This window comes from Pantherophis guttatus, chromosome 1 (assembly GCF_059756535.1).
Source record: "Pantherophis guttatus breed Tessera chromosome 1, ASM5975653v1, whole genome shotgun sequence".
Taxonomy (NCBI): Eukaryota; Metazoa; Chordata; class Lepidosauria; order Squamata; family Colubridae; genus Pantherophis; species Pantherophis guttatus.
In genome coordinates this window covers 17,201,585-17,228,508 of record NC_142063.1, presented here as the reverse complement: position 1 = coordinate 17,228,508, position 26,924 = coordinate 17,201,585, and the positions used below count along the sequence as shown (strand labels likewise).

The following is a 26,924-nucleotide window of genomic DNA, read 5'->3' as shown; positions in this document are numbered from 1 at the left end:
GTCTTCCTGAGGGAAGTTCTTGGAGTGACCAGTTGTTAGCTTCTAGGAAGCCATCTTAGTCCTCTGCTGGCCTGTTTAAATAAAGGAATCCAAATCACATATCAAACTGGAGTTTAGAAGCCAATCACAGTTTGCCGTCATGGCAAGCATAGAAACACAGAGAAAAAAAATTAGCAATTTATTTTCATGTATATGTTGTGAAGGGGTCTACCACCCATTGGCTGTGGTAAAGGGGTCACCATGGCCAACTCGCCATGGCCAAGTCATCATGGGACAACTTGCTGCAGAACAAGAGTTAGACTAATATCAAAGAAATGGTGGAACAGAATCATTAAAGAAGGGCTACTAAAGAAGGGACAAAATAAAATGGAAATGACAAAATTTTTAAAAATATTTTAATTATTTTAAACAATTAAATTGAATTGTTGAATTATGCCATAGCAAGTTGTCCCATGGCAAACTTAGGAACTGTAACAGTAACAGAGTTGGAAGGGACCTTGGAGGTCAATTAGTCCAACCCCCTGTTCATGCAGGAGACCTGTACTAGGGATTCGAACTGCCGAACTGCCGACCTTTCTGATTGACAAGCTCAGTGTCTTAGCCACTGAGCCACCTAACCAGGTGATGAGATACTTCCTTAGAGCAGTGTGTCTCAACTTTTAAATGTATGGACATTTCTGATTGACAAGCTCAGAGTCTTAGCCACTGAGCCACCTAGCCAGGTGATGAGATACTTCCTTAGAGCAGTGTATCTCAACTTTTAAATGTATGGACATCAATTCCCAAAATTCCCCAGTCAGCACAGCTGTGTTATTCAAAGTCAATTCATAAAAATGGCAAAAATATAAGATATTAGACTTTCCCAGACAAAACGCCATTGAAACAACAGTACCACACTAATGAAAAAATGACTCGGAAAGTAATCATTTATTACTACCTCCTGTGGTTTCATTGATGTATTTGTTTTTTTATGGTTCTTAAGGCTGCTTTTAATTGTGTTGTTTCTATCCTACTCCACCCAGATTCACATCCGTGAATTGAGTGGCGGTATAAATTTGGTACACAGATAAATATGCCGTATCCTGTTAACAACTCTCCTTGTAGAGGTTTATTTAAACATGGGGTATCGTTGCATTTTAAAAAAAATAAAATAAACCTTGCGGCTTGGGAAATTGTTACCATTTACCTTTTGTTATTTTTGGTTACCTTTCTGAAAGCAACTGTCCAATACTCTGCAAATGGCCAAACCTACCACGCCCAGCTGTCAATCAGCAGCCCTGCCCAGAGTTTAGTATTTAATCTTGGTTCTTAGCAATTTTTCACCCATGTTTCACGATAGGTGTTGGAACGTAAATTTAGAGGAAGAATGGCCCTAGCTTATCTTCAATCGTCTCTTTTTAATTTTGTTAATTGCTTTTCAAATAGTGACCAAAAAAGAAACAAGAAACAGAATCCATAGATAACAATGACAGAAATTCATACATGGTGAAAGGAAAAAACACACATGAAAAGTTATTTTTAAAAAGAAGTGAAAAGAATATAGCAGAAAAAAAATTAAGAAAGGACTGGAATTTCTATTATGTAGATATTAGGTTATAATTTCTTATAAAGTGATGTACTGTTGGTATATGATTCCAGGAAAAATTATCTAGAATGTATAAAGGTATTTCAAATTTATATTGGAAATACGGAAAAGATGAAGGGGACATTTTATCATGCTTGGTGGACTTGTAAAAAAGCTAGAAAACGTTGGGTTCAAATACATATACTGACATAAAAAAATTAAAATAATAAGATTCAGCTGAATTCAGAACTTTAATTTTTGTTAGGATTTATGGAAAAAGTCATGGAAGATTATTTTTGTATATGTTTGTATGTGTATAAGCGCAAAAATGGAATGGCTGTGAAATAACCACAATGGAGGAATGGTTGGTGAAAATGACGGAACAAGCAGAGATCGCAAAATTCACTTGTTTGCTTAGAGCAACTACCACTTTGCTGAAAAAAAGATATTTTATGGATTTGAAATGATAGATTATGGAAAGAAGAACAATAGTCCTGATGATAGATTTAAAAAAAAAATAATCCAAAATTTGAAGTAGAATACAATGAAGGATAAATGAGGAAAGGGTTGCTTACATATCCTCTGATTTGTCTTTCAATCAGATGCCAAAAACAAAAAAACCCACATAATTCATCTCCTGAGATGATGCAAAGAGGGGACAGATTTTCGGGATGCTATCTACATACAGGTAGTCCTCAATTTATGGCCACAATTGAACCCAAAGTTTTGTTGCTAAGTGAGAAATTTGTAAAGTGAGTTTTGCCCCCTTTTATAACTTGTCACATTTGTTAATGGAATCACTGCTGTTATTAAATTAGTAACATGGGTGTTAAGTGAATCTGGTTTCCCCATCGACTTTGCTTGTCAGAAGATTGCAAAAGCTGATCACATGACCCAGGACACTGCAACCATCATAAATACGAGTCAGTTGTCAATCACATGACCATGGGGATGCTGCAATGGTCATAAATGTGAAAAATGGTCGTCAGTCACTTTTTTCAGCACCGTTGTAACTTCAAATGGTCACTCAAGTAACTGTTGTAAGTTGAGGACTACCTGTACTTTACAAGTCTTAAAGCTGATGCTTGTGCTTGCATTTGACCTGGGATATACAGATGTCCATTGGTAGCTGTCAGAAAACAGCTGAAGAGAAGGAACAAAATTGCTGCATATCTAGCATAAGATTCTAAGACTTAAAATATGAATAATAATGGATTTGGAAACAGATTTTTTAGCCCTTAAAACTGGATTGCAAGGTGACTTTGTTCAAGCACAAGAGGGACATGAGGATAGTGTATTGGCTCAGAACCTTAAGGAGACCCAGGGGTGAAACCCAGTAGGTTCTGACAGGTTCTGGAGAACCGGTAGCGGAAATTTTGAGTAGTTCGGAGAACCGGCAAATACCACCTCTGACTGACCCCAGAGTGGGGTGGGAATGGAGATTTTGCAGTATCCTTCCCCTGCCACGCCCACCAAGCCACACCACGCCCACCAAGCCACGCCCACGGAACCGGTAGTAAAAAAATTTGGATTTCACCACTGAAGAGACCATATTTAGGGGTCTGGCCCACACAGGAAACCTGGAGTGGTTAGAATGCAGTATTGCAGGCAAATTCTGCCCACAACCTGGAGTTTGATCCTGACCGGCTCAAGGTTGACTCAGCCTTCCATTCTTCTGAGGTGGGTAAAATGAGGACCCAGATTGACTTTGCTTTTTAGAAGGCCGCAAAAGGGGGATCTCATGACCCTTGGACACTGTAACTGTCATAAATATGAGACAGTTGTCAAGCATCTGGTGGGACATTGGCACAATATTGCAGGCTTGCCAGGGGTTCAGTTTCACTGGCTCAAGGTTGACTCAGCCTTCCATCCTTCCGAGGTCAGTAAAATGAGGACCCAGATTGTTGGAGGCAAGAGGCTGACTCTGTAAACTGCTTAGAGAGGTCTGTAAACCACTCTGAAGCGGTATATGAGCCTAGGTACTATTGCTATTATGGCTAGCATGGTTTTTTTTAATTTTTATTTTATAGACAAACAAACATACAGTACATAATCAATCATTCAGTGTATCATCTGAGTTCATCTTTTGTGTCTTCTTCTTACTCCTCGACTATTTATCATATCTTAATATTATCATCTCATTTATTGTGACATTTCTCCCACATTTCTTATTTTACTATTAATACATTTATCTATGTCCTTTCTCCCTTTTCTTCTTTGCTCCTTTCATTACAACCTTGCCCTATATATATATCTTCTCTAACGAATGATAAAATTGCCCCCATATCTTAAAATATTCCGATTCCTCTCTTTCTTTAATTGTCAAAGTCAATCTGTTCATTTCTGCACAATGACGGCTAGCATGTTGAGTGAATTTATTTATTTATTTATTTATTTAATTTGATTTATATGCCGCCCTTCTCCGGAGACTCAGGGTGGCTTACAATGCATTAAGCAATAGCCTTCATACTTTTGTATATTTTTATACAAAGTCAGCTTATTGCCCCCACAAACTGGGTCCTCAATTTACCCACCTTAGAAAGGATGGAAGGCTGAGTCGACCTTGAGCCTGGTGAGAATGCCGGCTGCAGCTTCTGATTTAAAACAGGGTTCAAGTAGAGAGCCTCTGACTTGGTTGCAAGTCTTAAGTGCGGCTATTTTTGTAAAAAAAAAACAAATTAGGTCTGATGATTTTCCACCCCTTTTGTGGTAAGTTGGACGGAACAGTCAAACGGCTGAACGGCAGGATTCCAAAATTTTGGCATTAGGCCTCCATTGGGCACTACAAAAACCAGCTGTTATAGTTGATAAGGGACTGATTCATCCTGCTTTTTCTCTTCCCGTCCTCTGGAAGGACACACAGATTCTTCTTGACAACAATAGCCCTTTCGTCTGTAGACAGCCAGTATCTCTGCCTAGCCCACCAGTCATTTATACTTCTTTTTATGGGGCAGAATGAAGAATAGCTCATCTCAAACCAGCAAAGGGAACAGCAAAACTGTGGGCAGATCCATTGGGTGGGGGTGGGGGGAGAATACATCAATCAGCTTGAATTCATGAGCTCTATTTCCAGAGAGATGAGGCACAAACTATTTTAGCAACTCTTTTGTTCCGTTGCAAACAGATTTTAATTTGAAAAGAAATGGAAAGCTGCTTTGACCTTAAAGAACATCAACCCCGAAGGAGGTTGCCCATTGTATCTCTGCATGAGTTACAGTTAAAGGTGGGGAATCTCTAGTTCGGCGTTTCTGAAGCTGAGCAAGTTTAAGGTGGGTGGATTTCAATCCCCAGAATTCTCCAACTTGAGGAATTCTGGGAGTTGAAGTCTCCGCATCTTAAAAACTTGATGATTATGAGACTCACTGTTGTAGTCCGTTGGCTAGATGAAGTTTTCCAACTTCTAATCTAGGCTTGAATATATCTCTGACCCTCTTTTTCTAAGAAAGAAATCTTCTATTTCCACTCAGGGTTATTGAAATTATTTCTTAATTTGGAATTTTATCCACCTATTGAGTCCTTCCCAACCATCATGGATAGATAGATGTTGTTGTTTGATGGTATTAAAGGTATCGTTGGAGGATGTCAGCCAGGGGTGAAATCTACTTACCTTCCTTACTGGTTCGGAAGCGCCATATGCGCACACACATCTTCTGCGCATGCGCAAAAGGTAAAAAAAACATTACTTCCTGATTAAAACCAGGAAGTAATGACACCCGGGTAGCGATTGCTACTGGATTGGCGAGCCACAGTAAAAAATCACTACCGGATTGGGTGATCCGGTCCGATCCAGGAGCATTTCATCTCTGATATCAGCTGTTCCAAGTAAAGCTGCCTTTTGCAATTGACTGAAGGTGATTTTGTCAATGCCGATGGGATTTGGTCAACTGGTGGTGCTCCAGTTGTTTATATATTAAAGTTATATGCCTCTCATCACACTATCAACTGACTTCTCTATCAAAGCTACTATCTTGCTTTTTCCAGGAATGGATCTGCAATGCTTTCATGTCCCAGTTTTTCTTTGTTACCTTGATTTTTATTTTATTTTTTACATTTTAAAATTACCAAGTTTGAAAAGCATTGGTCTAGGGTAGCCAAATTCAGAAGTGGGATAGTTCCATTAAAGCTGATACCTTTTAATAAAAATTGATCACCACACTACCAAAAAGATGTTGGGACTCTAGAAAAGAGTGCAGGGGCCTGGAGGCTAAAACATACAATGAATGGTTGCAGGAACTGGGCATGGCTAGTCTAGTGAAGAGAAGAGAAGGACCAGGGGAGACATGATAGCAGTCTTCCAATATTTGAGGGTCTGCCACAGAGAGGAGGGGGTCAAGATGTTTTCCAAAGCACCCAAAGGCCAGACGAGGAATAATGGATGGAAACTGAACAAGGAGAGATTCAACCTGGAAATGAGGAGAAATTTTCTGACAGTGAGAGCAATCAACCCATGGAACAGAAGTTGCCTTCAAATTTGTGGGTGCTTTATCACTGGAAGCTTTTGAGAAGAGACTGACGCCAACTGTCAGAAATGGTGTGGAGTCTCCTGCTTGAGTAGGAGATTGGATTAGATGATCTAGAAAGTCCCTTCCAACCCTCTACTCCATTCCTTTCATTTGTTTGCCACTTCTGGGTTTTTTTCTGTAGCCTTTTAGTCACCAAGCATAAATTGGCACAAGAATAAAGATTCCATTCTTAAGGAAGGACATCTTTGTCTATAAAGAAACATATGTAATACTATATTTATATAAGTAAGTAAACAAAATATCATACAATTGATTCAATAAGAGTTCTCAGCCCAACCCTCTACAGTCCGGGAGCCACAACTCCCTCCCTACCCATGCAGGCCTAGACAACGCACAGAGTCACAGTTAAATAAGATCTATAAGCCATAGATACGAAGTGTGGTTTAAGAAACCACCCCATCATCACAGCCTTCCCTTTTACATATATTTAACTATTGACCCAGGCTGGATCTGGTTTTCTCTTCCTATGCTGCCAATTAACTCAGAAGCTATTATTGGGATAATATCAAAATCATAGAATCTGTCAGAAATGTAAAGATGGGAAAGGGTGAATTTCTTGCAATTGCAGTGGGGCAGGGCCCAGCCATAATGACTGCTTGATGGCATTTGTTACTCTCTGATTAAAAGAGAATTGGGTAATCTAACAATCAAAGCTGTAGATGGATGCCAAGAAGTTCCATGTGGAATGAAGGAAGGAACAGAAAGAGAAACAGGAGGGTGGGTGAAGGGAGGAAGGAAGGAATAGAAAAAGGAAGAGTGGGGTAAGGTAGGGTGGGAGGAAGGACGGATGGACAGACGGAAGAAAGGGAGGATTAATAGAAAGAGGAAGGGTAGGGTGGAAGGAAGGAAGGAAGGAATAGAAAGAGGAAGAGTAGGATAGAGTGGAGGGAGGGAGGAATAGAAAGTGGAAGAGTAGTGTAAGGTAGTGTGGGAGGAAGGGAGGAAGGAAGGAATAGAAATAGGATAAGAGGAAGAGTAGGGTAAAGTAGGGTGAAAGGAAGAAAGGAAGGAATAGAAATAGGAAGAGTAGGGTAGGGTAGGTGGAAGGAAGGAAGGAATAGAAATAAGGATAGGGTGGAGGGAGGGAGGGAGTAATAGAAAGAGGAAAAGTAGGGTAAGGTAGGGTGAGAGGAAGGAAGGAAGGAATAGAAAGAGGAAGAGTAGGATAGGGTGGAGGGAGGGAGGAATAGAAAGAGTAGGGTAAGGTAGGGTGGGAGGAAGGGAGGGAGGAAGGAAGGAAGGAATAGAAAGAGGAAGAGTAGGGTAAGGTAGGGTGGGAGGAAAGAAGGAAGGAAGGAATAGAAATAGGAAGGGTAGGGTAGGTGGAAAGAAGGAATAGAAAGAGGAAGAGTAGGGTAAAGTAGGGTGAAAGGAAGAAAGGAAGGAATAGAAATAGGAAGAGTAGGGTAGGGTAGGTGGAAGGAAGGAAGGAATAGAAATAAGGATAGGGTGGAGGGAGGGAGGGAGTAATAGAAAGAGGAAAAGTAGGGTAAGATAGGGTGAGAGGAAGGAAGGAAGGAATAGAAAGAGGAAGAGTAGGATAGGGTGGAGGGAGGGAGGGAGGAATAGAAAGAGGAAGAGTAGGGTAAGGTAGGGTGGGAGGAAGGGAGGGAGGAAGGAAGGAAGGAATAGAAAGAGGAACAGTAGGGTAAGGTAGGGTGGGAGGAAAGAAGGAAGGAAGGAAAGAAGGAATAAAAAAGAGAAGGGAATGGAAGGAGGAAGGGAAAGAGGGAATTTCATTATTTAATTTCAGATTGCAAGTGTCCCACCTGGCTCTTCCTCTGCCTCAAGACAACCTATTTACATCTGCAAAATGATTTTTGAGACTGCCGAAGAGAGAGAGAGAAAGAGAAAATACATTTTATTGAGCACAACAAACATTAACATTTTGAAAAGTTACATCCAACTTAGGACTTCCGAAACATTCAGCTATTGTTTAGACATATCCCAGGTGTTGGAGCCCTTAGGATGGTAAGTAGCATCTGCTGTTGGATACCGAGAAGACATTTTCACCACTTTGAGATTCCCGAGAGGAGCAGAGTTTTTCTTCAGGATCTTCTGGAATAGAGTTTTGGGGGATTTCTGCAAAGACAGGGTGGGGCAATCAAGTTTGGAGCAAGTTGCTGCTAAGAAGGCCGACGATTTGGAAAACACATCAGTATCCTGACCTTCCCCAGGATCCGAAAGCTTCAATCCGTACCTGTTCTTTATGGAGCTACAACTGCTTTCAGAGAGGGGAGCTTGGCTAACCACCTGAGCGTGGTATGGACAGTGGTCCCTCAGGCCGATGTTTGTACCATCTGCCTGCACGTTGTCAACATCGCTGTGGAATCGGCGGCCTCCTTGTGGGTCCAGATCTCTCTTTGGGTTGGGATCCCTCGAGGGGAGATCCAAACTGAACTGGAAAAACAGGGCCTCTTCCTTGGTCACCTGAGGGCTTTGTCCCAGTGACACAAAGCCGTAGGGAGTGACAATCTTTGGCAAATGGGGCAGAGACAAGGCAGCTCGGGTGACAGAATCAGCAGAGATATCGTTCAGCCCCAGATCCACCTCAACTCTGGAGTAGCAGGTCAGGAAGGACCCCGGTGGAAAGCAGTGACAGTCCTTGATTTTGTTCCTCGACACCTCCAGCTCTTGGGGCATCTTGGCCAAAGCCTTCGCCTTGCCCAAGTGCCGATGCTCTTCCAGAAGACCCAAGGAAGGAATGATGAATTCAGGGATACGATCTGGAGTCACCATATATCTGAAAAAGTCTGCAGAATGTTGCTTTCTGGGAGAGCTGCTGATGGATCCTGCGTGGTTCCAAAAGGTCATTTTTTTTTCCCCCTTGAAAAATTACAAATCGTTTCCAGCCGTCCCTCTTGAGTCATCAGACCGCTCCACAGCACATTTTGGCCATCTCTCGGTGAAGCTCGACCTCTTTTTATACACTTGGCTTCAAATCTCCTCGCTCCAGTGACGTCTGCAGCCAATGGGTGGGAGACACTGGTACTGGAGTTGTGATGCTCTTTGTTTAGGGGATGGTGCATCCTGCATCAAGCAGCGTGGAGTCCTATCAACCTATGCTCCAACTGCTGAGTTGCAACGTCTATGCTTTCTCAAGAGAAATCATTTACAAGGGGTGCTTTAAGCAGGTGGACTCTGAGAAGGATGGTGTTTGACCTCGAGACAGGAGAAAAAAGATGCCAAGTGACCAACAATGGCATTGTGGAACATGTGGCACAGAAGCCCGGAGGAGATATCGGCAAAGAAAAGGTGAGTCAAACTGAGCCCTTCAAAAGCAGGAAAGATTAGAAAAGGATTTGTGACAACCCCCCCCCCCAATCTTCTTTTCACCAGGAAATCAACTTCAGCAAAGTTGAACAAGGAAGGACACAAAATCATTTTTCAAATACCTAAATGGATATCACACAAAAGGTCACAAAACACAACCTGTTTTCTATTGTTCCAAAATGCAAGAAATGGAGGAACGGTGTTTTATGTAACAGGATAGAAGGCGGATTATCCTTAAAGGTCAGGAAACATTCCTAACCAAAAACCAGTTCAGAGCTAAACTGGACCTTGTGAATGGAGGAAGAGGAGGAGGAGGAGGAGGAGGAGGAGGAGGAGGAGGAGGAGGAGGAGGAGGAGGAGGAGAGACAGCTACTCAAATGAGTAAGAATTTGTTCTGGACACTGAAATCTAAATCTTACAAGGATAGATGGAGGGGTAATGTGAGTCTTTCAAGAGAGTACAGAAGAAAACTAAAACCAAAAATGCCAATACAGCTAGTCCTAGACTGGGAGTCAGCAACCTGCGGCTCCGGAGCCACATGTGGCTCTTTGGGCCCTCTGCTGTGGCTCCCTGTCAGGTGATCCCACCACTGGCTGGCCCCGCCCCTCACCCTCCCCTCCCAGTCACTCCTCACCTGGCCTGAGAAGGTAAGGGTGATGGAGAAGCAGCCAGGACAGAGACAGAGAGATACAGAGAGAGGGGCAGAGAGAGAGAGAGACGTAGAGAGACACAGAGAGAAAGGGAGAGGGAGGGAGGGAGGGGAGAGAGAGATATGTGAAAAGGGTTTTGTAGTTCCTGGTGTTTTTTAACAACAGGTTCTCTGCCCTAATGACTGGCTGGGTAGGCGTGGCTAGGGGGGGTCATGTGACTGGTAGAAGTTAGTGACATCGAGTTGGCCACGCCCACCCAGGTTTTGTGGCTCCCAGTGTTTTCTTTTCTGTGGGAAACGGGTCCAAATGGCTCTTTGAGTGTTTAAGGTTGCAGACCCCTGTCCTAGACTTATGACCACCATTGAACCCAAACTTTCTGTTGCTAAATAAGAAAGTTATCAGTAACAGTGTTAAATGAATTTGGCTTGCCAGAAGGCTGCAACCATCATATATATGAGACAGTTGCCAAGCATCTGAATCTTGATCATGTAACCATGGAGAGATGCTGCCATGGTTGTGTGAAAAATGGTCCTAAGTCACCTTTTTCAGTGCTGCTGTAACTTTGAATGGTCACTAAATGAACTGTTGTAAGTCAAGAACGACCTACCGGTATATCCATCTCTAGGTTAATACTTTTGGTTTACATTGTATGCCTGTTCTGATCTTGCATACCACTCAGTGTCGCTGTGAGATTGTTAGCCTGCAAATTTGATTTATAAATAAATAAAAGGGTGCTTTTTATTGGTTCCTAATATTGCAAACTGTCCAGAGTCTTGAAAGCTAGACATTTCCTTAGATTTATAAATCAGTTTAATGAATGAATAATGAATAAGTATTTGATTAGGAACCATCTTCAAAACCTATTGTTTTTTTAATGGGCTCTATTCCTATAAGAACTCAGCAAGTGAAAAGCCTCTGGCTGATTCATCTAGGTTTAGAAATTAAGCAGGATGAGGCTACTATCTGATTAAATTACTGAGTGGGATATCAAGCAACCGAGAAGTAGAATTTAAAATATGAAGAAAAAAAAATAGTTGCAAACTACTGCTTCCCAAAGCAGGAGTTGAGTTCAACCAAAAGGATTCTTCACCATTTTTTCCCAGAGAATATATTCAATTCTAAATTAGCCAACCCTCTTTAACCCAGTCAATCAATGCAGTTTAGATCAGTGGTCACAACCGGTGGTCCGTGGTCCACAAGAAAGTTTTGGTGGTCCACAGAGAAATTATTTGCATTTTTTATATTGCGCTAAATCAGAGGTCCTCAAACTACGGCCCTTGGGATGGATACGTGCAATGAACGTTTGTGTTGCTGCAGAGAGTCTCCCCCTTTGGGGTCTTTTTGTACAGGTTGGAGGGGGGCAGGAATTCTGACTTGGGGACTGCTTCAGCCTCCTGGTGTGGGGCTTTGGGCAAAGGCTGGGGGGAAGTGCCACTGGTGGCAAGGAGTTGGAGGGCCTTGTTCCAGTGGGATTGCATGATGGCCTGGAACTGGCTGACCATCTTAGCCTGCTGAGCCTCCAGTCACTGGCACCTGGCCTTGCACTCCCGCAGGTCTTCCCTCTGCTTGGAAAGCCTATGCTCGTAGTCCTCAGTGAGGTGCTTCTGCTGAGCCTCCTTTTTGGCCAGATCCAATTTGAACTGAGCCAGCTGTTTTGCCAACTCTTTCTCATGGTGGCTGCTTAGCTCCAGCAACTGCTTCCTGTTGGGGCCCTAAAGAGCCCGGGCGGGCAGGGGAGAAGTGGCTGGGAGGGGAGGGGCGAGTAGAGGCTGGAGAGGCGCCCCTTGACGCGAGTGACATCGAGTTGGCCATGCCCACCCAGTCACATGACCACCTAGCCACACCCACCCAGCCGGTCATTAGGCAGATCATATTAGTGGTCTGCAGGATTTAAAATTATGAATTTAGTGGCCCCTGAGGTCCGAAAGGTTGGGGACCCCTGGTTTAGATAGTTAAGGTCTCTAGAGCAGGGGTCTCCAACCTTGGCAACTTTCAGACTTGTGGACTTCAACTCCCAGAGTTCCTCAGCCAGTTTTGCTGGCTGAGGAACTCTGGGAGTTGAAGTCCACAAGTCTGAAAGTTGCCAAGGTTGGAGACCCCTGCTCTAGAATATTACGTTTGTTTGAACTCAAGAAACCTGGATTGAGTAAAGGGCCAGGGAAATAAAGGCCAGGCAAACCAAGAAATAGTGAATTCTTGTCCTGCCTTAGGCAGGAAGCCAGCTGGGTGATCCTAATTCTAGGAAATTCCTAATTCTAACTCCTAATTCTAACCCTAATTCTAATAATAATCCTAATTCCTATCAGAGACAAGGGCAAACCACTTCCAAAATCTTGCAAAAAAAACTGAAGGAATTTGTCTAGGCAGTAGCCAAGAGTCAAAAACTCTGTAAAGCACACACTTAAAAATGTGTCATGCAAACATACCAGCTATCTTTAGTCTTTCATGTGACCAGCAGGCAATTAAGCAATCTACATGCAGCCACGGCTTCCAGCATATATAATAATCCAGCAAAGATTTAGATTCTGTCCCCCTTTTTAGCTCCAATTTTCTCCTACAACCTCGCTCTAGCCAAATAATATCCCACTGCCCGAACCTCCTAAATGCAACATCCAAGAGGAAGAGCTTCAGGATTGCAACCGATCAGAGTAAAACCAAACCCTGTTTTGATTGCAGATTGGAGATTCTTCAATGCGAGAGGCTTCGGGTTGCTTAACTAAAGCCAGTCCAAGATCTCCCAACTGCATTCACACGGCCTGTTGTGATTAGTGGGTTTAACAAGGGTTAGCATGTCAGAGTTTAGCATCTGGTATATGCACCCAACCCTTATTTGCAGCACCTTTATTACAAGCTATCCTTAAGTATTTTGAGGGTCAGGATCAAAGGCAGCCTTTGGTGAGGAGGGGAAGCTGGCTAACTAATGCTGGAAGGATTTGCACCTGGGGCTGAGTCTATTTAAACCTAATTGAAAGGTTCAACTTTGCTTATTTTATTTTTTTTCTTTCAGTTACGATGGAGCAGAAAGGAGAGAATTCCTTGTCCCAGGTATTGTTATTGCATTTATATTATCGGAGAGGAGAACAGAAGGACAAGAGGCATTTCAGCAAGTAATGGTGCTGTTGGTATATGCTTAGAGCTTGAGTTGAAAGGGAAAAAGGTTATTAATTGGGTGAAGGAGCTTAGTGATCAAACCAATATTTGCTGTTTGCTTCTGATACGATATACTGCTAGAAATCATTGATTAGGAATTAAGCTTTGTTATTGGCTTCTGCTTATATTATTGTACAGTCAGAAATTAAGTTGTTAGGAACTAATTCTAGCTTCGTAAATTGTAGCCTCGAGGCTACAATTTACGAAGCTAGAATTAGTTCCTAACAACTTAATTTCTGACTGTACAATAATATAAGCAGAAGCCACTGGTTGGCATTAGTGCAAAGGTTGTTACCTCGCTTCTGGGTCTCGCTTTTATTCTTGGCTTCAAAGCTAGGCACATCCTTGAAAATATAGAAGAAACTGTTACCTGGGAATGTCAGGCCTCATAGATAAAGGAGCCAGAATAGGGAGTTTTCCTGCCTCATAAATTCTGAATCCTGAAAGCATTCTGCTGAATACACAAGGCTATAGGAATGCTCTGTAGATAAGGTGGACAGAGAGAGGGGCCTGAACAAAGAACGCTTTAAAGCAGGGGTCTCCAACCTTGGCAACTTTAAGACTTGTGGACTTCAACTCCTATAATTCCTCAGCCAGCAAAGCTCAGCAAAGCAAAGGAGTTGAAGTCCAAAAGTCTTAAAGTTGCCAAGGTTGGAGACCGCTGCTTTAAAGATCACATTGGTAACGAATCTTTGTCTCTGATTGGGTAAACGTTGTTTCTATCGGCATAAAATGTATAAATACTCTGAGTCACTCTCGCAAGGGTGTGGCTATTCCTTACATGCATTTTGTCTATATGTTTTGGATATAGTTTTGTCACCCAGCTTTTGCTTCGGCCATAAATAAATATTTTTTTGCAAGCCTCATCTGGAGTCTCACTTTCTTTAGCATCTCAGTGGCTCGGGGGAAACTTGTGGGACCTTATAGTGGGGAAGGGTTTGGGTCAGTCCTTCTCTCTCAGCCCCAGCCAGGTAGTGGTTGAATTGGAGGAAGAACTTCTATATTCTCCTTTTTTGGGAGGAGAAATCCTCCCACCTAAACCAATGTTTATCAACTTTGGCAATTTTAAGTGGTATGGACTTCATTTCCCAGAGTTCACCAGCCAGCATGCTGGCTGAGGAATTCTGGAAGTTGAAGACTATGTATCTTAAACTATTCAAGAACAATGGCTGTTTCCTAGGATAATTTCAGGGGTGGGCTGCTGGGGGTTTGCAGGGGTTCAGGAGAACCTCTAGCTAAGATTCTGTGCAGTTCGCAGAACCCTCAAATCCCACTCCTGGCTGGCCCCACCCTGCCCACCTCACCCCACCCCACCCCACCTGCCCCACCCTGCCCAGAAGTCCCCATGCGGCCCGTTTTGGATGCAGGTAAATGCAGGGCGCATGCAGAGGCTTGGGGAGGGCAAAAAATGGGCCTACTGGAAGTTCAGGAAGGCCGGAAACGAACCTGTTTCCAGCCTCCAGAGGGCCTCCAGAGCATGGTAAGGCCGTTTTTGCCCTCCTGGAGGCTCAAGAAAAGCCTCCAGAGCCCGGGGAGGGCAAAAACATCCCCTCCCCGCCATGGTGCAGGTGTCCGACTAGGCCACGCCCACCATGGCCACGCCCACCCAGCAACCGGGCAGAGAACCTCTTGCTAAAATTTTTGAAGCCCCACCGCTGGATAATTTGCCTCTCAAAGTAGCTTGCAATGGCCCATTGACCAGTTAACAGATATTCCGGATCATCAGACCTGGTTGCTTGCAAGCTTTTTAAATGTTTTAATATGCTAGCAGTTGATTTCTGTCTTTCTGCACCTCCACTCTAGAAGATTTCTACACTTCCCCTCAAAGAAAGCCCAGAAGCCGCCTGGAAAGTATGTTTTAAAATAATAGATTGGTTCCAGCCATTGAGGTTTCTGGTAAGTTGCCCCTCTCCCCTTGGGTTGGGGGGGGGGGGAATAATTGCTCAGGAAAATAGGGGGGGTTGAAGTTTTGGGCAAAAAACATCTGGTCCAGCTTGCATTTTCAGCCAAGTATCCTAGGTGGTGATTTGGAAAATGACAAAGGATTGACTATTTTTTGTGTTTTGTTTCAGGGTTTCCTGTATGTTTGCTTCCATTACTGGGAGCCGAGCCCTTGGCAAAAAAAGGGCCTGTCCCACTGTGCCTTTTAGATTATCCTGCTTTCTCTAAATTGGGCATGTTTCAGATGTGTGGACTTCAATTCCCATTATTCTTAACAATGGCCATACTGGCAGGGGAATTCTGAAAGCAGAAATGCATACATTTGAAGAGTGCCCTATTTGGGGTGGGGTCTTTTATAGGCCATCTTGGAGCCAGGGTAAATTTTAAGAATCTTTGATTGGAAGCTTGAGTGATTACGGGTAGACCTTGACTTGCAACCTTTGGGTAAGTGACTGTTCAAAGTTACAATAGCACTGGAAAAAGTTCTTCACACTCACGACCATTGCAGCATCTCCATTTTGTGATTAAAAGTTCAAATTCTTGGCAACAGGCTCATATTTATGATGGTTGCAGTATCCTGGGGTCATGTGATCCCCTTTTGCAGCCTTCTAACAAGCAAAGTTAATGGGGGAAGCCAGATTCATTTTACGACCAGGTTACTAACTTAACAACTGCAGTGATTCACTTAACTGTCATAAAATGGGGCAAAACTCTCATAACAAATGTCTCGGCAACAAAAACGTGAGGCTCAATTTGTTGCAAGTCAAGGACTACCTGTGCATGGTCTTTAGATTTACTAAGAGTGTACTTTAGGTTTACTAACAATGTACTTGTCACCACTGTAACTGAGTCCATCCACGATTGCTGCTGGTCATCCTCTTTTTTTCCTTCCACGTTTCCCACTATTGGAAACTTCTCCAGAGAACTCGGTCTTTGCTTAATAAAGTAAGATAATTTGAGCCAGGTCATTTGTGCCTAAAGGACCGATTTATTCAATGATCCATTGGTTTATTTTCTTGTCTTGGGAGTCTTCTCTAACACCAAAGTTCAAAAGCATTGATACTCTTCCTCTTTTGTTTCTTCATCAAAATCCTTTTGCTTTTGCTTCCATAGAGTGTCTGGAGGCAGCGAAGTTAGGATGAGAGAGATGGAAAGAAACCAGATTTGTTCTTTCCTGTGGCAATTGGCTCTTGTAATTTGCAAATGCCTTGATCACTACAGCTTACTTGAACTTAAAACACACACACACACACACACACTAAGTTAGGTGGTAACTACTTTTCCCATTTGCAAATTGGGAAATTATTGGGGAAAGCAGAAATGGGATATTTCTTGAATGGCTCCTATAGAGAAGGCCAAGATTCGTTTTCTATTGTCCCAAGCAGTGTTCCAATATCTCAGGGGCTGCCACAAAGAAGAGAGAGTCAAGTTATTCTCCAAAGCACCTGAGGGCAGGACAAGAAGCAATGAGTGGAAACTAATCAAGGAGAGAAGCAACTTAGAACTAAGGAGAAATTTCCTGACAGTTAGAACAATTAATCAGTGGAACAACTTGCCTCCAGAAGTTGTGAATGCTCCAACACTGGAAGTTTTTAAGAAGATGTTGGATGACCATTTGTCTGAAGTGGTGTAGGGTTTCCTGCCTAAGCAGGGGGTTGGACTAGAAGACCTCCAAGGTCCCCTCCAACTCTGTTATTCTATATTCTATAAGTGCAGGACACAGAATGATAGATTTAAATTAAGAGAAAGGTCCAGCTGAATTCTGAGGGAAAACTATTGTAATAATAACTCCCAATTCTAAGGGAAATGGTAAGTCATCTTCCTTGCATGTTCTCAAATGAAGGGTCCTCAGGATGTTTTCATGATCTCTGTCCCTTGCAGATGTAGGAGCTGACAGCTGCTAAAAGAAATAGCTTGGTTTTTTAAAAAAAAAACACTAGACAAAAGAATGAATTGTTTGGGTTTGCACATTTTGCTAAATGATAAGATTGCTTTGCTGGGTGATGATTTAGGAACACAGCTTTGGCGGCTTGTAAAACATGTTGATTCTACCCTACTGCGAAGCCAGACAACATGGTTTATTTAGTACAGCCTGAATAAGCAGGGTTTGAACACAACCATTGATCTCTGAATGGGTTTCACGGAGAAACTGTTGTTGTCCCATTGTAAGCTTCCTACAGGTACCTCCTAAAGATGTCCTTGTAAATATTTTGCAAATCACCGAAGCTGAGTTCGCAAATCAAAACCCTGCTTGTTCAGGCTGAACTCCTTCATGAGGAAGATCAGAATTGGGCTTGGCAAAATGTCATCTTGCTTATTCAGACACCACAGCTGTGATTCTTCAATGCTCAAGATGGAAGAATGGTGGCGTGGGGAATTTGCAGATATACTGCTTGGCTAAGGAGGATTCTGGCATCAGAAATTCCTCCTTGGTCTAATTCTCTAAAATCCTGGCCAGTTTAAGAATTGGGCATTTTGCTTTTCTTTTTGCAGTCATCTAGGAAGAGTGGTGTATTATTAAGTTTATTGCTTTACTGTTCCAGCTCCAGTGGCTACTCAAGGGATGTTCCTGGCTTCGCTGCCTGTTTATAGTGAAACCTCGTGACGGTAACAAGCGCCAGCCTGCCACAAAGCGCCTGGGCACAGTGGCTCAGATCCTCTTTGCCATCATCCCGGTCCGATTCCAGCTGGCCCTTGGCTTTTTACATAGCATGTGCCAGAGCATTGAAGTTGAAGGTAAGTCAGGGAAAGAAAGACCAATAGGGGAATGGGATGAAGTTTTTTTTCCCCTTCTTGTTTTTCCAAACTCTGGTTATGTTAGAAAGTATAACCAATATCGTGTTTCCCTGAAAATAAGACCGGGTCTTATATTAATTTTTGCTTCTAAAGACACATTAGGTCTTATTTTCAGGGAAATACGGTACTAAAATTAGTGCGTCTGACTGACGATCTTAACTGGCCCTTGTTTTGGGGGTTGGGTATATATTACGAGCATCCTGAAAAAAAATCACGCTAGGGCTTATTTTCTGGTTAGGTCTTATTTTCAGAGAAACACAGTAATTTTGTAAACTATATTAGGCTGTGATAACATGTTTCCCCGAAAATAAGACCCTGTCTTATATTTTTTTTGAACCCTGAAATAAGCACTTGGCCTTATTGCAATGGACTCAAAAGCCCGATTGGGCTTATTATCAAGGGATGACTTATTTGGGGGGAAACAGGGTAGTCAGCAATGCTACATAAACAGCTTGCTTTTCTCCCCTCCTCTGGAATGTACACACTCCTGGTGGCTGCTTGGACTAGGCATAGCAATTTTCTTGGCAAGGTTTTTAGAACTGATTTGCCATTGTCGCCACCTCAAGGCTGAGAGAAATGAGTGCCCCAAAGTCATCCAACTGGCTTTGTGCCTAAGGCAGGATACTTCAATATTTGAAAGGCTGCTGCCACAGGGAAGAGGAGGTCAACCTGTTTTCCAAAGCACCTGACGGGATGGAGAAGAAGCAATGGATGGAAAGTAATCAAGGAGAGAATCATCCTAGAAATAAGGAATTTTTTTTTCTGGACAGTATAATTTATCAGTTGAAACAACTTGCCTCCAGAAGTTGTGGATGCTCTAACACTGGAGGTTTTTAAGAGGAGATTAAGATGGCACTCCTCAGGGTGCCATCGGCCAGACAGTGTCGGCTGGCGACCCCCAGGGGGAGAGCTTTCTCTGTGGGCACACCTACCCTTTGGAATCAACTGTTCCTGGAGCTCCGGGTGGCCCCTGACCTCCGCTCTTTCCGTCGCGACCTGAAAACGTGGCTGTTTCGTTTGGCTGGCCTGGACTGATGGGGTTTTAATTTTTAACTTGTTAGTCTTAATTGCACTTTTAACTGTTAAATTATGAGATTTGGATTTAATTTCTTTTAACTTTTTCATTAGATGTTTTTTACTGTTGTGAGCCGCCCTGAATCTGGCTGGAGATAGGGCGGCATATAATTCTCTACATAAATAAATAAATAAATAAATAAATAAAATAAATAAATAAATAAATAAATAAATAAATAAATAAATAAATAAATAATATATTTTGTATAAGAATAAATTTTGGACATGTAGTGATATTGTGAAGAGAGGTGAGGGCACTAGGGATGTAAACCAACTGATGTACTGTCTGTACTTGATTGAATGAATGATGTTTGTATGTTTTCTTTTTCTTTTTTTCTTTTTTTTTTAAAAAATAAAAAATGATTGGGGGGGGGAAAACAATGTGTCCTCTGCTGGACTCTGCTCTTCTGAATGGTGGAGTAACAAAAGTCTATGCCCAACGTTTTTGACCGAGTGTGACACGCTTCTATTTTATCCAGTAGATTCTTTCCTCGGCCTCCCTTTGGGATAATCAGTGGGTGCAGAAATCACCCCTGTGTTTTCCAGCCCCAGACCACTCTTTTCTTCCTTTGCAGAGACGTTGAAATCGCCTGTCACCCCTTCTATGAGAGGGAGTAAAAGGAAGAAGGAAGAAGATGCTGTTCTGGATGAACCCCAGTGCTGGATAGAAACAATCCTGAAAGATCTTCCAGATAATGATGATTCAGAGGATACCACCTATGAGGTACTGTGATCCCAAAGGTGGTCCTGCTATCAACATCCTTTGCTTCTAGGGTCCTCCTGAGAGTCTCCGGGAAGGTGACAAATAGTGTTTAATAGTAGACAGTTTAAGGTTAAAGTTTTGGGGGTTTGGGGAAGAAACTACAGAGTCAGGTAGTGCATTCCAGGCATTGACCACTCTGTTACTGAAGTCATATTTTCTGCAATCGAGTGTGGAACGGTTTACCTTGAGTGTGGAAAGGTTTACCTTGTATCTATTATTTGCTCGTGTATTGTTGTGGTTGAAGCTGAAGTAGTCATTGACAGGAAGGACATTGTGGCAGATAAGTTGTGTCTTCTGTACAACAGCTGTTAGATTGTTAGAATACCCCCTGTTAAGGAATTCGCAGAGCAACCCTTGAGTAGCAAGGGTGTGCACATAAAAAGCGATTGAGAGGTAATAACACAGCCAACACACAGATACACTGAGTTGTGTTTTCTTTCAGGAAATAGTAATAAGACACAGTCCAATAAACAGTCCAGGTCATACACAGATAAAGCAGTAGATATCAAACAATAGTCCAGGGATATTCCAATAACAAAGTCTTCTTACCAGTCATTTTAGTCATACACAATAACAGTTCTTCTATATTTGCAAACAGTAGCAAACACAGCAAAGCAGCAGCAAAGAGTAGCAAAGAGAGCAACAAAAAGAAATAAACCAGGTTTCTAGCTCCCTCTTAAGGACATTGGCTACAGAGCTAACCAATCAGGACACAGTATGATGCAACATAGCAGTACAGCAGTCTTAAAGCAATATTGATGGTTTATATATTGACAACCCAACAAGTTAGGTAAAAATCATTTCTTAACACCCCCCACACTCTTTATAGTTATATAGTTTACTGAGCACTAGCAAAACAGGGATTTGTTTGTACAGGTTATAGCCACAAATGGACCAGAATTTCTGCTGATAAACGAGGTAGCTGTTAATTGAGACACAGCTGGTTTTACCACCTTTCTTGCCATGGTTGTTAAGCAAATCACGAAGTAAATCATGTGGTCGTTCAGCACATCTGAGTTCCCAACTTTGCTTGTCAGAAGCTGGCTGGGAAATTTGCAAATGGTGATCCCAGGATACTTGCAACCGTTGTAAATACACACTGGTTCCCAAGCAGCTGAATTTTGATGATGTGAACCAGGGGTGGGTTCTAATTTTTTTTACTACCGGTTCTGTGGGCGTGGCTTATTTTGTGGGTGTGGCTTAATGGTCATGTGATAATTATTTAGGATTTAGCAGAGGTACTGGTCTACCAGGCTTTTAACTGCTTGCAGAGCTGTACCATCTACCCATTTATTTTTTGCAGGCACTGATCTACTCATGTATTTTTGCAGGCACCAGTCTACTCATTTGTTTTCTTTTAACACTGCTCAGCTGTAGGACGGCCCTTTGAAGCCCCACGGCAAGAGTTTAAACAGTTTTTTCCCCTCTAGCCATCAGCTGGGACTCAGGAGGCAGCAATAAATTGGGGGTGGGGCCAAATAAAAGGTAAGAACGTGGGGGATGGGGGGACGCGGGGGGCGGGGAGGGCAGAACTGGTTTAGTGACGTCATATCGTCACCGCTACCGGCTCAGGAGAACCGGGCCGAACCGGGAGGAACCCACCACTGATGTGAACCTGGGGATGCTACGACAGTTGTAAGCGGAAAGATCTGTTGCAAATCATTTTGTTCAGTGTCATTGTAGCTTTGAACGGTCGGTAAACAAATGGTTGTAGTTCTAAACCTATAGTTTAAAATGAAAGTTTACTGAAGTATTTAGAAAGTGCATTATGCTCAGTTGTAAATCGTGGATTATGTTCCACAAACTCAGCCAATATGATCGCCTTATTCTGGTGGTGTGTACTCAGCCAATTGGGTCAATTCAATACACTATGATTAAGCATCCTATGAGTTGGTAAAAAAATGCAAACACAGGCAAGTAGTCCCAATTTTCAGGGATCATCCCGTATTCAAGTATTTAATTCATGCCTGGTTTATCAATTGCTCTGAGCATTAACATGTTTTTAATATTTTGGCTTAGCACCGTGTACAGATCAGCCAACTAGGATTTCTTTAGCAAACCCTGAGATAGCAGAATGTTTGAATCCGAGGTGGGTTTCAGCATGTTCTGACCAGTTCCGGAGAACCGGTAGCAGAAATTTTGAGTAGTACCACCTCTGACTGGCCCTGCCCCCATCTATTCTCTGCCTCCCTAGTCCCAGCTGATCGGGAGGAAATGGGGATTTTGTAGTAACCTTCCCCTGGAGTGGTTAGGGAATGGAGATTTTACAGTATCCTTCCCCTGCCACGCCCACCAAGACATGCCACGCCCACCAAGACATGCCCACAGAAACAGTAGTACAAAATTTTGAGACCCATCACTGGTTTGAATCCAAACTGAGACCCTTATTTTCTTGGAGAGAAATAGATACATATACAGTTTGGACTTTGTGAATTGGTGACAGAAATAGTATGTTGTTACTAAAAGAAGAGAATGTCTGTAGTTCAAGGTTGACGCCCCTAGCTGGTTAATGAAATATCTGCAAGCAAGCAACCCAGCTGACAGAACACCAAAAATTCCACATGTTCCTACTTAGTTACTATACTTTGCTTTCTTGTGCAATTGAGTGATCTGGACTTTTTCCGGAGAACAGGAATTACTCCAGGTCTTATAAATATATATTTCTTTCTTTACCAGCCCACCAAATCAGAAACCGACAGTGAGGAGTATAAGTCACAGAACGACACTGAAGGTGATCTGGAATACGAGGAGAAGGATGGTTTGGTGGTGCTGAAGGAAGACCCAATTTCAACGGTATTTTTTGTAAACATTTCGTCTTGTCTTAGCAACATGTGTGATTGGGCTCATATCCTGCACAGCCACTGCATGCAAATAATTTTTGACTTATGATCTACCTGGAAAAAGTTAAGTAGCCAATAATTGGTTTAAATAGTTATATTTAGATATGAACAAGGGGAGTTAAAGTGCAAGAGGAAGATAAATCTATAGATAGTTAGCTTATTTTTTTTTTTATGTTTGTTAAATGCTATACCCTGTATTTGCTCTGGGAAGTCCAGGGGGGGTGGGAGGGTTGGGGCAGGAGAGGGGGGAAAATATGTGTAAACTTTTAAAAAAACTTTTCAATAAAAAAAAAAGAAAAAGTTAAGTAGGACCCTGTTTCAAAGTTCTGATGGTCACTGCAAACATACACCCTGCAGTCACATGATTGCATTCCGAGCACTTGGTTAACCCAGCCATGTGCAGCATCCTGCGACCGCAGGACCACATTTTATGACGGTTTAGCAAAACCGTGCCATTACGAACACTGGGTTCACTTATCAACCACGGTGCAATGTCACACAGCCATGTGTGACTGCACTTTATGACTTTTTTTTTTTTTGCCAAAAAACAGTGGTTACTTCCGTAAATCACAGCATCAGTTTAACGACTATTACAAAAGAGATTGCAAAATTGGGTCAGTCGTGTGGGTGACCTGCTTTTTACAAATGTCATGACTTATGACCTTAATGGGCAGGTTGCATTACAGTTGTAAGTCGAGGGCTACCTGTACAGGAGAACCCAGCCATTCCTCAGCCTGATCATTCAACCTAGAAATAAGGAGAAATTTTCTGATGGTGAGAACAATCAACCAATGGAACAGAAGTTGCCTTCAGAAGTTGTGGGTGCTCCATCACTGGAGGCTTTCAAGAAGAGAATGTCTATGGAGATTCTCAGTCATGTAGGTCATGGTTGTCCCAAAGGTGCTTTTTTCAAGAGGCAACTGGACTTTTCTGGTTTTTCTTTGAAGACGTTTCGCTTGTCATTCAAGAAGCTTCTTCACCTTAAAGAGCTGAAACCAGAGCTGAAGAAGCTTCTTGGATGAGAAGCGAAACGTTGTCAAAGAAAAACCAGAAAGTCCAGTTGTCTCTTGAAACAGCACCTTTGGGGTTTCAAGAAGAGACTCGACAGCCATCTATCAGAAACTAATGGTATAGGGCTGTGATGGCGAACCTATGGCACGCGTGCCACAGGTGGCACGTGGAGCCATATCTGTGGGCACGCAAGTGTTGCCCTAGCCCAGCTCCAGCAGGCATGTGCGTGCCGGCCAGCTGATTTTCAGGCCTTCTGGGCCCACCGGAAGTCGGGAAACGGGCCGTTTCCGGCCTCCAGGGTGGGGGTAGGGGAAGCCATTTTCGCCCTCCCCAGGCTCCAAAAAAGCCTCTTGAGCCTGGGGAGGGTGAAAAACGGGCCTAACGGGCCCACCGGTAACCTTTTTGCCGTCACATACCAAAAGCAGAGGGAGCGCAGGGAGGTCGCATGCACATGCGTGGGGGGGGCGGGGCACGAGGAGAGCATTGAATTATGGGTGTGGGCACGCACACGCACGACCCCCCTGTGCTCCTCCTGCTTTTGGCACTCGACGGCAAAAAGGTTAGCCATCACTGGTATAGGGCCTCCTGCTAGGGTTGGACTTGATGACCTACAAGCAGGGGTGAAATGTACAATTAGTTACTACCGGTTCTGTGGGCGTGGCTTGGTGGGGGAGGTAATGTGACTGGGTGGGCGTGGCCAACTTTTTTTTTTTTTTAACTTTTCAAAGCATTTTTTCTAATGCTTTGAAAAGCCTCTGCCGATCAGGCAACTCAGCTGGGATCGTCAGAGACTTTTCAAAGCATTTTTTTTACCACCTCTTCGGCCAAGAGGTTGCAGAAAAAAATGCTTTGAAAAGCCTCTGACGATCCCAGCTGAGCCGCGCGATCATCAAAGCTTTTTTTTTACTTTTAAAAGCATTTTTTCGTCGGAAGAAGTTGTAGAAAAAATGCTTTTAAAAATAATTTTTAAAAAACCTCTGATGATCGTGCAGCTCAGCTGGGCATGGTGGGTGGGGCGCAGGGATTTTTGCTACCGGTTCTCCGAACCACCTGCCGCCATCGCTACCGGATTGGGCGATCTGGTCCGAACCGGGAGTATTTCACCCCTGCCTACAAGGTCCCTTCTAATTCTGTATCCAAGCACAGAAAAATTTGTGATTAACTTATGACTCTTATGTGTTTCAACTCTTATAGCAGGGCCAAAATGGAGAGGGCACTATAGAAGAAACACCCCAAACAGCAGATGTTAGAGAAGAACTAGTGGCATCACGAACATCTGGGGATGACCACAAATACCCAGAGCACTGTCTTTTGACAAGCAGAGGCATCTGTTCCCTAAAGAGCTTGGAAAGTACAGAAATCATGGCCACATCCATCCAAGGCAGTGACACAGTTGATAGCAATGACTCTGAAGATGTTTGGACAGAAGTCAGTTGCCCCGGTAAGGATTTTTTCTTTGCTTGGTATAATCAAAGGCCCCCTTCATCCGTGGAGACCTCATGGAGTGACTTTGAACCAGTCACCATATCTCAGCTCATAGGGTGGAGGGTGGTTTGGGCACAGAAAACCTGGAAGAGAGAACAAATAATGTACAAGAACTCTGATCTCCTGGAGGAAAAGTCAGTTACAAATCTAACATAAAAGTATCAAACCCTTTTCTTTCTTTCTTTCTTTCTTTCTTAAACAAAGACCATATTTTCATGAAAATGTTGTATAGGTAGAAAAGAATATTTGTAGCTCAGAGTTGAACTGTGGAGTCCTTAGTGCTCTCTGAGTTTAGTGGTTTTCCTGCAGATACTTTCATTACCAAACTAGGTAACAAAATCATCAGTCCTAACATTGATAGTTACCTAGTTTGGTAATGAAATGTCTACAAGAAAACCACCAAAGCTCACAGGACCCCACAAATGATGGAAGGCATTGTTTTAGAAAATCTGTTAGCAAAAACTCTACGCAATAGGAATATGGCAAAATGCACCTGTGGAGAAATGGATGAAAGAAATGTTAGGGCAAAGTTTGGGGTGAGGTGGGGGGAATCCTACAATTTGAACCAAAGTTGACAATGCAGAAAAAAATAAGATGTTAAGAGCACCCTAATTTAATACATCCATCCACCCCTTTGGCCAATCTTAAACTCCCATGGCATTTTTAAAAATCCAGCTGTCCCCCTTAGCTCAACTCAGCCCTCCACTTCTAAATTAAAAGTGATTTTTTTTTCTCTCATTCCTGCATCTGTCCCCTATCCATGTTTTAGAACAGAGGTCTTCAAACTTGGCAGCTTTAAGACTTGTGGACTTCAACTACCACAATTCTCCAGCCAGCTATGCTGGGAGTTGAAGTCCACAAGCAAGTCCAGCTATGCTGGCTGGAGAATTCTGGGAGTTGAAGTCCACAAGCAAGTCCAGCTATGCTGGCTGGAGAATTCTGGGAGTTGAAGTCCACAAGTCTTAAAGCTGCCAAGTTTGACGACCTTTTGTTTTAGAAAACACATTCCTGATCCTACATGTGTTACCTTTGACACACATCATAGATTCACCGTCAGTGTCCTAGAACCAAAAACTTTCTGCATGCTATGCACATGGATGTGACAGATTTGCTTTTCCTCAAATGGTGCAGAGACCTATTACCTTCTAAATTTGTTTTTATATTATTTATACTATTTATTTCTTAATGTATGTTTTTCTAACTGTGGTTTTTATCCAATTGTGCAATTGCGCACAGTCTCTTTTCATGAGACAAATTTGATAAACATGTCCCTTTTTTAAAAAAAATCTTAAAATGTTGGATAATAAATTAATCCACCTATAATTTTTTTTCTCTTTTTAGAATAATTAGAATTTTCGATGACTGGCTGAAAAATTTCAACTTTTGTGCCAAAGCTGCTCTTCCTTTTTCTGTGCTGCTGTTGCATGGACAAGCTATTTCATAATTGTTTTTTGTCTGTTTTAGAATTTTGCAATAAAGCTTCTTTTTTCATATTTGTATATTTTGACTGATTCTTTTCAAAGATAATTTCATGAAACTTCTGTTCATCTTTCTGTCTCTTTGGACCATCATCTCATTTTCTGCCAACTGCAGCAAAAAAAATGATAGAAATTATTTTCAGAGTATTTATTCTCCTGATGAAGATTTTCTTTCTGGGAAGAGCCAAAATTTCTCTTTTAAGGCAACATTACCTGTTATTTACCTGGTAGAAATTTTGGCATACGAATTGCAGATAGTCCTTGACTTATGACTGTTCATTTAACAATGGTTTAAAGTTAGTATGATCTCGGGAAAAGGGCTGAATGCAGTGGTGAAATCCAAATTTTTTTACTACCGGTTCCGTCGGTGTGCGTG

General features: G+C 42.6%; 1 protein-coding gene across 4 annotated transcripts; it reads left to right on the top strand.

Annotated features, from left to right (window-relative positions):
• Window positions 1–12,602: 12,602 nt before the first annotated feature.
• On the top strand, window positions 12,603–26,563 carry LOC117680053 (uncharacterized). Of its 4 annotated transcripts, XM_087880851.1 has the most exons (8): window positions 12,617–12,778; window positions 13,018–13,055; window positions 14,964–15,056; window positions 17,645–17,837; window positions 19,547–19,695; window positions 22,411–22,527; window positions 24,780–25,026; window positions 26,412–26,563. In XM_087880851.1, exons 2-8 carry the CDS (start codon window positions 13,023–13,025, stop codon window positions 26,414–26,416), a joined length of 837 nt encoding a protein of 278 aa, XP_087736977.1. In that variant the 5' UTR covers window positions 12,617–12,778; window positions 13,018–13,022; the 3' UTR covers window positions 26,417–26,563. The 4 variants fall into 4 exon arrangements, with proteins under 4 accessions (XP_087736931.1, XP_087736841.1, XP_087736977.1 ...); XM_087880805.1 differs by lacking the exon at window positions 26,412–26,563 and having other exon boundaries at window positions 12,603–12,778; window positions 24,783–25,334; XM_087880715.1 differs by lacking the exon at window positions 26,412–26,563 and having other exon boundaries at window positions 12,606–12,778; window positions 24,780–25,334.
• Window positions 26,564–26,924: the final 361 nt, after the last annotated feature.